The sequence below is a fragment of the Balaenoptera borealis genome, assembly GCF_965194805.1.
Source record: "Balaenoptera borealis genome assembly, chromosome: 12".
Lineage (NCBI taxonomy): Eukaryota > Metazoa > Chordata > Mammalia > Artiodactyla > Balaenopteridae > Balaenoptera > Balaenoptera borealis.
The window spans coordinates 72,949,735-72,962,662 of NC_138869.1; the positions used below are offsets into that span (position 1 = coordinate 72,949,735).

Consider the following 12,928-nt stretch of genomic DNA (forward strand, 5'->3'; position numbering starts at 1 on the left):
ACCTCATGAGGTCTCTGCTGGATCTAAAATTCTAGATCTCCCACTATACCCGCTATAATTTCCCCTTCTATCTTGATAGACTACCTCATCTGCACATTCAATCTGTTAAGGAACACTTATTCCGAGTTGCCACAGGCTTCATATATCGGGTGAGGCTGGGAGGAGGCAGCAAGTAAACAATTATAATACAAACATGACAAATGCTCTGGGAGGAATTACATACAGAATGTATGGAATCATTGAATAGGGATGTCTAAATCAGTCCAGGAGATGATAGAAGGTTAGGGAAGCATTCCCAAAGGAGTGAAGTCTTGAAGGGGTTATAGGAGCCAGGTAAAAAGGGGTGATGAGAAGGTATTGAGACACACATGTAATGAGAACAGCATGTTCTAAGAGTTGAAGGCATGGGGTAAGAGAGGGGTGACACGTGCAAAACTGCAAGTAGCTGGATAGGCTGAGACAGTACGTGTAGGGGTGGGTGGAGAGGCAGGAGACAAGGTTGTACAGACAGAAGCAAGTCACATGTTCTTAATGCCGTTGTCTGAACTTTCTCCTTAAGGCAAATAGTAGCCATGAATCCTCTTAAGAAGGGGCATGACCACATCAGATTTGTGGTAACAGTGTGGGAGATGGTTGCAGGTGGGGAAAGAAGAGCTAGCTAGAGAAGAGAAACTACAAAGGTACAACTATGGTGATGGCAGTGGGGATGGGGAAGAGAGGAAGGATTTGTGAGATATGTACGAGCTGGTATTGACAGCTGACTGGTTCAGTGGGGGAGGTGAGGGAAAGGAAGGAATTTAGGAAGATTTCCATGTTTTTGGCTCAGTGGATGGGTGGATGAGCAGTACCACTAAATTAGATGAGGAAATCGCAGTGTGAGGCAACTTGAGCAGGGAAAGGGGAGAATGGTGGAATTCCATTTCTGACATATTGCTTTGAGATGCACAGGGACCGTTGTTGGATGGCAGGTGGAGAATGTGGGGTGCCAGGTAAGCAGACAGAATACAGGGAACATTAAAAGAGAGTGGGCAGACCTGCTAAGCTGCCAGTTTGCTTCTATCTTCACTGGCAAGAAGACTGGTTTTCAAATTAGAAATGGCAGAACAAACGTAATAAAAAGAAAACTGAAGCCCCAAATAGGTGAAGTGAAAGAAAGTATCTAGTCATTTTAAACGATTTCAAGTCTCCTGCTCAGATGAGTTACACACCAAGCCTTCTGAAAGAAATTGCAGATGTAATCTCAGAGACACGATTGGTAATCGTCAAGAAATTGTGCAGACTATAAGACAAGAGAAGGACAACTGTTTTCCAGATTTTTAAAGTAAAGAGGAAAAGACTGTAATGGGAAATATTCCGATAAGTTTCACACCATTTATGACAAAGATTCTAGGATGACTTATTAAATAGATGGCTTATGATTACTTTAGTTAATGCATGCAGCTGAGAAGAAGGAAGGAGGGCACATTGATGGCTCTCTGACGGAAGTTTATTTATACTGCTAGCTTGTCCAGACTGATTGTGGCTTGTGTCCTCCCCCTTCCTAAGCACAAAGTGAGTTGTCTGGCCTGCAGTATGAATTCAAGGCTTCTCTGTGATTTGTTGCCTGTGGTACTCAGCCTGTATGTGGCCCTTTATGAAAAGAGGCTGACAATTTAAATGAAGAAACCAACAGTCTGAATTCTCCAAGAAATCCAGCATCACTTGTCAGGGTACCCCAGGGAACCGACAAGCAGCATTAATCTCTGCAGTTATTAGCTTAAACATCAATAAACCTTTGTCTATTAGAATCCCACTACCTTATTTTTTGTGCTATTTCTTTCTTTACACATACTAACTGTAAAATGAGAACAGGAAACAGTAAGGCAAATGTGGTACAGCATGATGGCAGGAAGGCAGTCATGTCTCACCAACATCTCTACCTCTGGCAGGCTAAGATATAATGTAAAATATCTTGTGTTAAAAAATATATATATATACATACACACACACAACATTAGTCTTTCAGAGACCTTCTTAGAACCTTAAAAAAAAAAGGGCAGCCTATTTGAGACCCAGATGACACTCTTGAACTAAAGTATATCCTCTGGGAGATGTCACCAGTGTCACATTTTAAAATTATATGATCCTACAAATCAAGCAATAGTGGGTTAAAGTTCCCTTCTTAAAGCAAAGCGAAACAAAACAAAACAAAATGAAAACAACCAAAAACCCAGACATGAAGATTAGTAAAAAGATCTTTTAGAACCAGGTTTCATATTCAGATCTGTTTGGTTCATATATAAAGCCATTTATTCGAGTTGAAAATGATTTTGACATCCTGTAAGTTCCTAACCAATACAAACTGAGACTTATGCCGTATCCAGGGAGAGGCCCTAGTCCTCTCCCTCCACAAATCTAAACTAGTCCTTCCACAAGTCTAACTTTGGTGCATTTCCCCACCAGAAAATCCAAACAAGCCCCTTGTATATCTCTGTCCCTCATTTTCCATCCCCTCCTCTCAATATTTAGAGCAAAGAACAGAAGAGTATCTTGACTGAAGTTACTGGAATCATCAATGTACCAAAACACAATTTGCACATGTGTCTTCCATTTTAAAAGTAATAAATGAAAGGGAATCTTCTTACCGTATTGACCCAATCATGTATGGCTGTGCCAGCTGAACCACAATTGCACCACTTCCTAGCTGATGACATGTATAGCCAGAATCCCAATCATAGTTCTTAGTGTCCCCATTCAGCAAGGCATTTCGGCTCCGACTGACTCCTTCAATCACACTGGCACAATCAGCAATTGTTGCAACGTTCTCCATGGGAACTGTGAATCCAACACGAGATTCAGCATCAAGATATAGAAGCCAAATATATCCCAACAGTGTGCTATGAACAAAATTAATTAATTACTATCAATAATAAAACAGAAATTAGAGCATCTTGATTATCTCAAGATATGAACACATTTCCATGCCAAATAGCTTTTAAAAAAGTTGAACCTGAGGCTGGAACAAACCAAACCACATGTAGCAATTAACCCTAAAGAATTTTATTACAAAGAAACATGATAACCCATAAGATATAGAACGGATAAATACATTGTGAAATATTACTACAGTGGGACACCACACAGTAGTTGAGATTAACTACAACTATATCCAAATTGATTAATCAAAAAACAATGTTGAGTGAGAAAAGCAAGGCACAGAAAAACACAGTGTATGAGTTCATTCATACAAAGCTTTTTAAAAAGACAAAACTAAAAATATAATTTGTTTAGGGATACATATATAAACGTAAAACTAAAAAGGAAATCCAGGGAATTATTACACAAAATTCATGATCATTTGTATGAGAAAGAGGGAGATGAAATCTTGGAGGGACACCCACCAATGTGTTTAAACATTAATTGATTTCATTTCCAAGATGAAATCCTGGAGGGGCTTCAAAACTACTGGTTTTCTTCTATTCTCGTGAGGCGATAGGTACATAGGCACTTGTTTTATTAGTATTCTCTAAACTGTACATATTTATTACACTTAATAAATGTAGTAAGTTTGTTTAAAGAAGCATGACATATATAGATTCAGTATTTTAGAATTCATAAAGCAGGAAAACAATCCAGGACATGGCACCAATCCCTTTGCAGAATATACAGTTGCCCTCAGCCATGATTCATTTCCCTTTTTTGTTTGTTTACTATTCTGAGCAATTCAACACATACGCTCATCTCTTTGTTCATGAACTGCTGCATTCTGAAACACCAGCTCTGTTTTGATTCTGTGTCTCTCTATGTACTTTAAGTCCACATCCACCTGTTCATTTACAAAAGTCTAGGGTATCCACAAAATGATATAGCTGTCCAAAAATGATGTAGATTCTCTAAACACTGAGAAGAGAATGATAAAAGGTGAGAGCCTTTTAAGTCCACTGGGACCTTTTTTGTGCATTTACTAGCGCTGCGATTTTCTTCAGAAATTTAAGTTATTTAACCTAAATCTACAATTAACCTTAGCTACTTACATTCAAGATGTGTAGCTTACTTTACATAATTTTAAAATGGATTGAAAAAAAAGACAATTTCTTATTAGATATATACTATACTTTTCAGTATAATATTATACTCTATGTAAAGAGAGAGGGTGAGCAGTACTATTATCATGCCAAAACATTTCTAACTTTATAATGATGAGGAGTAAATAATCTTCCAAGCAATGCATTTACTTTCCAAAGGTGGGGACGCCTGTACTCAAGCCCTCATCTACCTTCACTACTTGCTTTGCTCCCTCATCTCATATACCTTCACTGCTTGCTTTGCTCTCTGTAGATAAGGACAGCCATCCACAGATAAAGAAGAGAGGAAGGGAAGGAGGAAGGGAGAGAGATTGGATTTTCTGGCCATGAATCCCTTGACTATGAAGCTTAACTCTAAAGCAATAAGCAGAATCTCTGGTAAAGTAACCTGTGAGGACAGTTTCCTGGCAGAGAAGGGGCTTAGAGAAAAGCTCCCCTCTGACTTTGAAAGGAGAAGAGATAAAGGACTATATTTAGAGGCTAAGTCATGGTACCTCCATCTCATGGAAAAGGGGAAGTATTCTGTGATTTGGAAGACAGAACTAAAGGAAGTGGCACAAGATACACAATAAACTGAGCTGAGACATAAAATCACACTGTAGGTAGCTTAAGCTGCAGTAAGAGACAGCCTCCATTCTCCCAGGTGCTTAAATAGCACACATTTATTTTTCACCCACACTATGCTGCATTCAGTGATGATCAGCAAGGTGACTCTGAGCATTGCATCATGCAGGGAACCTAGTGACGGAAGCTTTGTATTGATTGATATGTGCTTCTTCAATCACAGCAGCAGTGAGAAGGGAGTGAACTGGGCACTGGCTCTTAAAACTCCTCCCCCAAAGCAACACACATCACTTTGCTCACATTTTGTTGACTAAGGCAAGTCACAGGGCCTTACCTAACTTCAAAGGGGACAGGAGAGGGCTAACTTGCTGTGTGCCCAGGAGAAGAAAGGGAATATTTGGTCAACAATATTAACGTCTACAATAAACATTAAACCAGGATGAAGGAACGTTCAATAGCCAGATAAATCTAGTTCATTTGTGTAAAGTATATAAAATATTTCAATGTATAAATATACCAAAGGGACATTTAGATTGTTACCATTGTTTTCTTTGTGATTACAAATGTGTATTCTTGTGTACATAGGTAAGAGTTTCTTCAAGGAATATGTAAGACATATATATGTATATATTTACACACACACACACACACATACAGAAGTGGAATTACACTTGTGGCTATGAGTTACCTCATTGGCAGGATGTCACTCTTTTCTTGGTTAATGTTGAGTTGAAATATTTAATCTTTTCCTATATGATTTGTGTTTTCCTTTTCTTATTTATAAATTCTTTCCAACCCCAAATTTATAAAGATATCTCCCTATATTTTCTTCTATAAGTTCTCAAATTTTGCTTTTCATGTTTGGTTCTTTAATCTATTTAGGATTTATTTTTGGTATGCTATTAAATACAGATCTACTTTCACCTTTTATTCATAAGGTTAGCTAATTTCCCCAGCACCATTTAATGGACAGTTCATCGCTTTCCTCTACTAATTTAGGTTACTTTAGTCACATATAAAGTTTTCATACGTATCCAAATCTCTTTTTAAGATCTGTACTCTGTTTCCTTAATTTGCCTAGTCTTGTGCCTTTACCATCTTGTTTTAATTACTATAATTTTACAGTATACTAAAATCTGACAAACTAAACACCTGTCTTCCCTCTCCTTCCCCTTCTTCTCCGTTTTTCTTCAAAATTACCTTAGATATTCCTGGCCCTTCAGGAGAATTTTTTGTTTTGTTTAAGTTTTCAAATATACTAGCATAAAGGATTCTTCAATATACGCAAATCAATCAATGTGATACACCATATTAACAAATTGAAGGAGAAAAACCATATGATCATCTCAATAGATGCAGAAAAAGCTTTTGACAAAATTCAACACCCATTTATGATAAAAACCCTCCAGAAAGTAGGCATAGAAGGAACTTACCTCAACATAATAAAGGTCATATATGACAAACCCACAGCCAACACTGTTCTCAATGGTGAAAAACTGAAACCATTTCCACTAAGATCAGGAACAAGACAAGGCTGCCCACTCTCCCACTACTATTCAACATAGTTTTGGAAGTTTTAGCCACAGCAATCAGAGAAGAAAAAGAAATAAAAGGAATCCAAATCGGAAAAGAAGAAGTAAAGCTGTCACTGTTTGCAGATGACATGATACTATACATAGAGAATCCTAAAGATGCTACCAGAAAACTACTAGAGCTAATCAATGAATTTGGTAAAGTAGCAGGATACAAAATTAATGCACAGAAATCTCTTGCATTCCTATACACTAATGATGAAAAATCTGAAAGGGAAATTAAGAAAACACTCCCATTTACCATTGCAACAAAAAAGAATAAAATACCTAGGAATAAACCTACCTAAGGAGACAAAAGACCCGTAGGCAGAAAATTATAAGACACTGATGAAAGAAATTAAAGATGATACAAACAGATGGAGAGATATGCCATGTTCCTGGATTGGAAGAATCAACATTGTGAAAATGACTATACTACCCAAAGCAATCTACGGATTCAAGGAGATCCCTATCAAACTACCAATGGTATTTTTCATAGAACTAGAACAAAAAATTTCACAATTTGTATGGAAACACAAAAGACCCCGAATAGCCAAAGCAATCTTGAGAAAGAAAAATGGAGCTGGAGGAATCAGGCTCCTGGACTTCAGACTATACTACAAAGCTACAGTAATCAAGACAATATGGTACTGGCACAAAAACAGAAATATAGATCAATGGAACAGGATAAAAAGTCCAGAGATAAACCCACACACATATGGTCACCTTATTTTTGATAAAGGAGGCAAGAATATACAATGGAGAAAAGACAGCCTCTTCAATAAGTGGTACTGGGAAAACTGGACACTTACATGTAAAAGAAAGAAATTACAATACTCCCTAACACCATACACAAAAATAAACTCAAAATGGATTAAAGACCTAAATGTAAGGCCAGACACTATCAAACTCTTAGAGGAAAACACAGGTAGAACACTCTAGGACATAAATCACAGCAAGATCCTTTTTGACCCACTTCCCAGAGAAATGGAAATAAAAACACAAATAAACAAATGGGACCTAATGAAACTTACAAGCTTTTGCACAGCAAAGGAAAACATAAACAAGATGAAAAGACAGCCCTCACAATGGGAGAAAATACTTGCAAATGAAGCAACTGACAAAGGATTAATCTCCAAAATTTACAAGCAGCTCATGCAGCTCAATATCAAAAAAACAAACAACTCAATCCAAAAATGGGCAGAAGACCTAAATAGACATTTCTCCAAAGAAGATATAAAGATTGCCAACAAACACATGAGAGGATGCTCAACATCACTAATCATTAGAGAAATGCAAGTCAAAACTACAATGAGGTATCACCTCACACCAGTCAGAATGGCCATCATCAAAAAATCTACAAACAATAAATGCTGGAGAGGGTGTGGAGAAAAGGGAACCCTCTTGCACTGTTGGTGGGAATGTAAATTGATACAGCCACTATGGAGAACAGTATGGAGGTTCCTTAAAAAACTAAAAATAGAACTACCATACAACCCAGCAATCCCACTACTGGGCATATACCCTGAGAAAACCATAATTCAAAAAGAGTCATGTACCACAATGCTCATTGCAGCTCTTTTTACAATAACCAGGACATGGAAGCAACCTAAGTGTCCATCGACAGATGAATGGATAAAGATGTGGCACATATATACAATGGGATATTACTCAGCCATAAAAAGAAACGAAATTGAGTTATTTGTAGTGAGGTGGATGGACCTAGAGTCTGTCATACAGAGTGAAGTAAGTCAGAAGGAGAAAAACAAATACCGTATGCTAACATATATATATGGATTCTAAAAAAAAAAAAAAAAAAAAAAAAGGTTCTGAAGAACCTAGGGGCAGGACAGGAAAAAAGACGCAGACGTAGAGAATGTATTTTAGGACACGGGGAGAGGGAAGAGTAAGCTGGGATGAAGTGAGAGAGTGGCATGGACTTATATACACTACCAAAAGTAAAATAGATAGCTAATGGGAAGCAGCCGCATAGCACAGGGAGATCAGCTCAGTGCTTTGTGACCACCTAGAGGGGTGGGATAGGGAGGGTGGGCGGGAGACTCAAGTGGGAGGAGATATGGGGATATATGTATATGTATAGCTGATTCACTTTGTTATAAAGCAGAAACTAACATACCATTGTAAAGCAATTATACTCCAATAAAGACGTTAAAAAATAAAAATTAAAAAAAAGCAGTAAGCCTTGATGTGGAAAAAAAAAAAACAACCAAATATACTAGCATAAAAATTTTCACAGTATGTTCTCATTATCATTCCAAATATTTGTATTTGTACCTTTCCTTTCTTTTTTGGTCAGTCCTATACATGTTTGTCTACTACATTAGTGTTTTCAAAAAAACGATTTTCAATTTTGCTGATTATTTTCTTTATTTGCTGCTTCACTAAATCTGCTCTTTTTATTATTTCTTCTTTCTATTCCTTTGGATTTATTCTATTTTTTTCTAAATATCTGAAGCAAATAATGAGCAAAACATTAAGTTTTATTTTTTTCTAATAAATGCATTTAAAGCTAATGTTTTACCTCTAAGTCCTGCTTTACCTTTACCCTTAAGTTTTGATATATAGTGTTTTGAAGAGTATTAGAGTCAACTATGGTGTAGAATGTTCCTCCATCTGGGTTTGTCTGACATAAAGTGTTTTAAAAGTTGATTGCATCTAAGTATTTTCTAATTTCCATTAAGATTTTTCTTTGCTTCATAAATTATTCATAAGACTGTTTTTTTAACTTTTCAAGTTTTTGTTACTGATTTTTAATTACACTGTAATGCGGATAAAAAGGTGTGGTCTGTATGATACTGACTTTGTAGAATTTGATAAGATTTGCTTTTCTGTGGTCTAGTTCATGGTTCTTATAAATATTTTACATGTGCCTGAAGAGAATGTGTATTCTCTAATTTGGGAGATACATGGTTCTATATATACCTACTATATCAAACTTACTGAGCTGTTCAAATCACTTACATGCTTACTAATTAATGGGAGAGGTTTGTTTAAATTTCCCACTATGACTGTAGATCTGTCAATTTCTCCTTGTAATTCTGTCAATCTTTGCTTTATGTATTTTGAGAACACATCATTTCGTGTACATTATTTTAGAATTATATCTAACTGGTAGATTGAACCTTTCATCATTATGTAGTGTCATTTTTTATCTCTAATAATGCCTTTGCCCTAAAATCTACATGTTCTGATGTCAAATAAATACAGTGCCTTTATTTTGGCTACTGTTTCCTTAGCATCACTCTTCTATTTTTCTGGTCTCTTGTGATAACATATAACTAGATTTTTGAAAAATTCAGTGTCCTTTGTCTTTTAACTGGCAGATATACATGACATATTAATTGTTATTACTGATGTATACTAATTCACTTTTTTTTAAAAAAATTTATTTATTTTAGGCTGTGTTGAGTCTTCGTTGCTGCGCACAGGTCCCCTCCAGAGGCTGCGATAGGGGGCCACTCCTCACGGCGGTGCACGGGCCTCCCACTGCGGTGGCCTCTCCTTTTGCAGAGCATGGGCTTCAGGTGTGTGGACCTCAGCAGTTGTGGTGCCCGGGCTCAGTAGTTGTGGCTTGCGGGCCCCAGAGAGCAGGCCAGGCAGCTGTGGCGCATGGGCCCAGTTGCTCCGCAGCACGCGGGATCCTCCCAGACCAGGGCTCGAACCTGGGTCCCCTGCATTGGCAGGCTGACTCCCAACCACTGCCCCATCAGGGAAGTCCCACTAATCACTTTTATTTCTACTTACAAGTTTTTTTTTTCTTTGCTGCTTCCCCCACCTCTCTGTCTACTCTGTTCCTGTTTTCTAACAGATTGAATTTCTTTTATTTTACCCACCAGCTATTCCTATTGATTTGATTGGGAAGTGATATATTCTATTTCTATTCTTTTACTAAATTCTATATATGCATACCAGACTTAACAATACCTAAAATTAAAAATCACATATTCCCTTCTCCTGAACAATATAAAAGATCTTAACACTTTTTCATACAAATCGTCTGCCTCTTGGCTTGTTATTCTTACCTAACATTTTACTTCTACCTTGTTTTAGACTCTCAAAATCAGTCACCATTATTATTATCTTATACAGCCAAAACTTATTTATTCACATTCACCAATTTATTCACCTTTACTTTTTTTATATCCTCCTTTCTTCTTGGTTCAACTTCCTTCTAAGACACATCCATTCAGCAAAGTCTTTACTTGAAAGTATATTGCGCCACCACTCTTGAATAATAGTTTAATTGGGTATAGAACTCTAAGTGAAAAGCTGTTTTTCCTCAGCACTTTTAAGATATTATTCCATAGTCTTCTAGCTTCTACTGTTATGTCTGCTATCCCTCTAACTGCTGTAATTTGTTTCTTTCTCCACAGTTAATTTTAAGGATTTCTTTTTGGTTTTAGTGTTTTGCAATTTTACTATGTTGTACCTAGATGCAGACTAAATTTATCCTGCTCAGGACTGAATATAAGCATTTATGGCTTTTATCAAGTCTGGAACATTTTAACCATTATTTCTGTGAGTATTGATTCTCCCTCATTTTCTGGTTTTTCTTCTTCTAGAATTCCCATTAGACCTCTGTTGGGACTTCTCATTCTATCCTCTCTATTTCTTAACCTTCCTTTCATTTTTTTCCTCTTTACCTCTTTTTGAAGCATTCTGGGTAATTTCTTAAAATTACTGTTTGTGTTCACTGCTTCTCTCCAGGTGTGTCTCATCTACTGTTTAACCTGTCCACTGAGTTTTAAAATTTCACTGTCAAACAAAAACTACCCAGTATTGAAAATAAATGAACTGAAGCTATGTGTATTAGCAAGGGTCAATCTTACAAAGAAAGTTGGTTAAGAAGAACAAGTCAAAAATACAAAGGGTACAATTCCACTTCTATTGTTCAGTGATAGACACCTAGTGAATCTCACCTATGTGGTGAGATTAGAAAAGAGAGCTAGGGAGTAGTAAACGCAAATTCAGATGAATGGTGACCTCGGATAGGAAGACAGCAGGGATGTGCTGTGGGGGGAACACACAAAGGGCTTTAAAGATTTGGTAGTGTTCTATTTCTCAAGATGGGTGGTGAGCATGTGAGTGTTCCTGCTCTCCAGACTTTACATATATGTTCTTTATGTTCTTTTCCACAAATGGAATATTGGTTATTTTTAAAATTCCACAAATTTTAACACTGTTTTTATGAAAACCAGAAATATGGCAAGTAATTTCAGAGGGTCTGAAAGGATAAACCTTTTAGGATTCTTTACAATGCTGATGTGCCCTGTAGTATCCACTAGGTCTTGATGGTTGTCCTTGCTGACTCTCCCTGAGTTTATCAATTTCCTCCTCCTAAGCTACCTTACTGCTTCACAATTTTATCCCTAGATGATCTGATTTTAACTAGTCAATTAGTGCAGCAGCATCAGAGATGATCATAAAATCATTAGTGATATGGTTTAAAGCTCTTTGGGAAAAAAGGCTGGGATAAGCACTCAGAATTCCTTTTCTAAAGACATATTTAGAAATATTTATTAAAGAAGATTCTTTCAGTCTCCAACATTTTCTCTAAGCAAAACTGCCCTAGTAATATCACCCTCTGACCCTCTGGAATCTTAAGGTAGTCTAACATATGCTACTTTAAAGAACTTTGCCTTCTTGGGACTTCCCTGGCGGTCCAGTGGTTAGGACTCCACACTTTCACTACTGTGGGTCTGGGTTCAGTCCCTGGCCGGGATTTTAAAAAAAAGAACATTTCAAAAACAAAAACAGTGCCTTCTTAACAAAAAATCCTATATCTATGTGCTGGAGAATAGTATTCCATGGTTTCCACTTTGATCTTAACATCATCGTCCATTAATGTTTTTAAGTCAAAGTCTGGATTCTACAAAGGGTGCCCAACACAGATAAACATAGACACATATAATACACAGAGGTAGACTGTATTAGTGAAATCTACCCCAACTCCCAAATTTCCTTTCAAGAAATTGCTTTTGCTAGAACTCTACTAGCAACTTGATAAGCAACTGTACTTATTCCATAAGGTAGCAAATCAGATCAGCACTTTTCTTAATTCTCATTCCTATGTTTTAAACAATGAGTCAAATTAACAATATAACGAACAAATGATGCCAACGGGTGGAAAGAAGAGAAGGATAGGGACCTGGGCACAAACCCTGTGGATAAAGACTTTCTGTAAATAACCAAGGTGAGACCATAATTCCAGCGCTGGGCCAATTCTTAATATCCAAATCAGTATTTCAATCTGATCTAACTTGACAATTGGAGATTTAGCATGTGAGTTTCATAAGGGCAGGAACTTTTGTTTCTTTTTTTCACTGCTGTATTCCCAACTGATAAGAAAGAGTGCCTAGCATATAGCAGTTATTAAATAAATATTTGCTGAAAGAATGAATCAGAGCTGGAAAAGCATGCGTATATAGGTGTGGCACTTAACATAGCTCCTTACCAAAAGCTAGAAAATCTAATAAAAGTTACTGAATAAAGCAGAAAAAACTGCTTTCTAAGAGAAAGTTTTCTTAGAAAAGTGAAGTATGATCAATCTCTGGGTCTTGACCTAAACATTAAAAAGAAAACAAATATGCCCACTGCAGAAGAGCTGCTTTATAAGCACTACATATATACCCTTAGCTCTCTCAACTTCTCTTCCCCTAAAAGTTTGTCCCACATACAGAAAGATTGGTCACTCATGGTAGACTAAAA

At 36.9% G+C, this 12,928-nt stretch overlaps 1 protein-coding gene across 3 annotated transcripts in view; it reads right to left on the minus strand.

Annotated features, from left to right (window-relative positions):
• The window catches only part of BTBD9 (BTB domain containing 9), a 401,740-nt gene that overhangs the window by 102,112 nt on the left and 286,700 nt on the right, over window positions 1-12,928 (minus strand). For all 3 annotated transcript variants that reach the window (XM_082347838.1, XM_082347836.1, XM_082347837.1), the window contains exon 8: window positions 2,625-2,814. In XM_082347838.1, coding sequence (XP_082203964.1) covers window positions 2,625-2,814 — 190 coding nt within the window. The remainder of the gene's footprint in view (window positions 1-2,624; window positions 2,815-12,928) is intronic.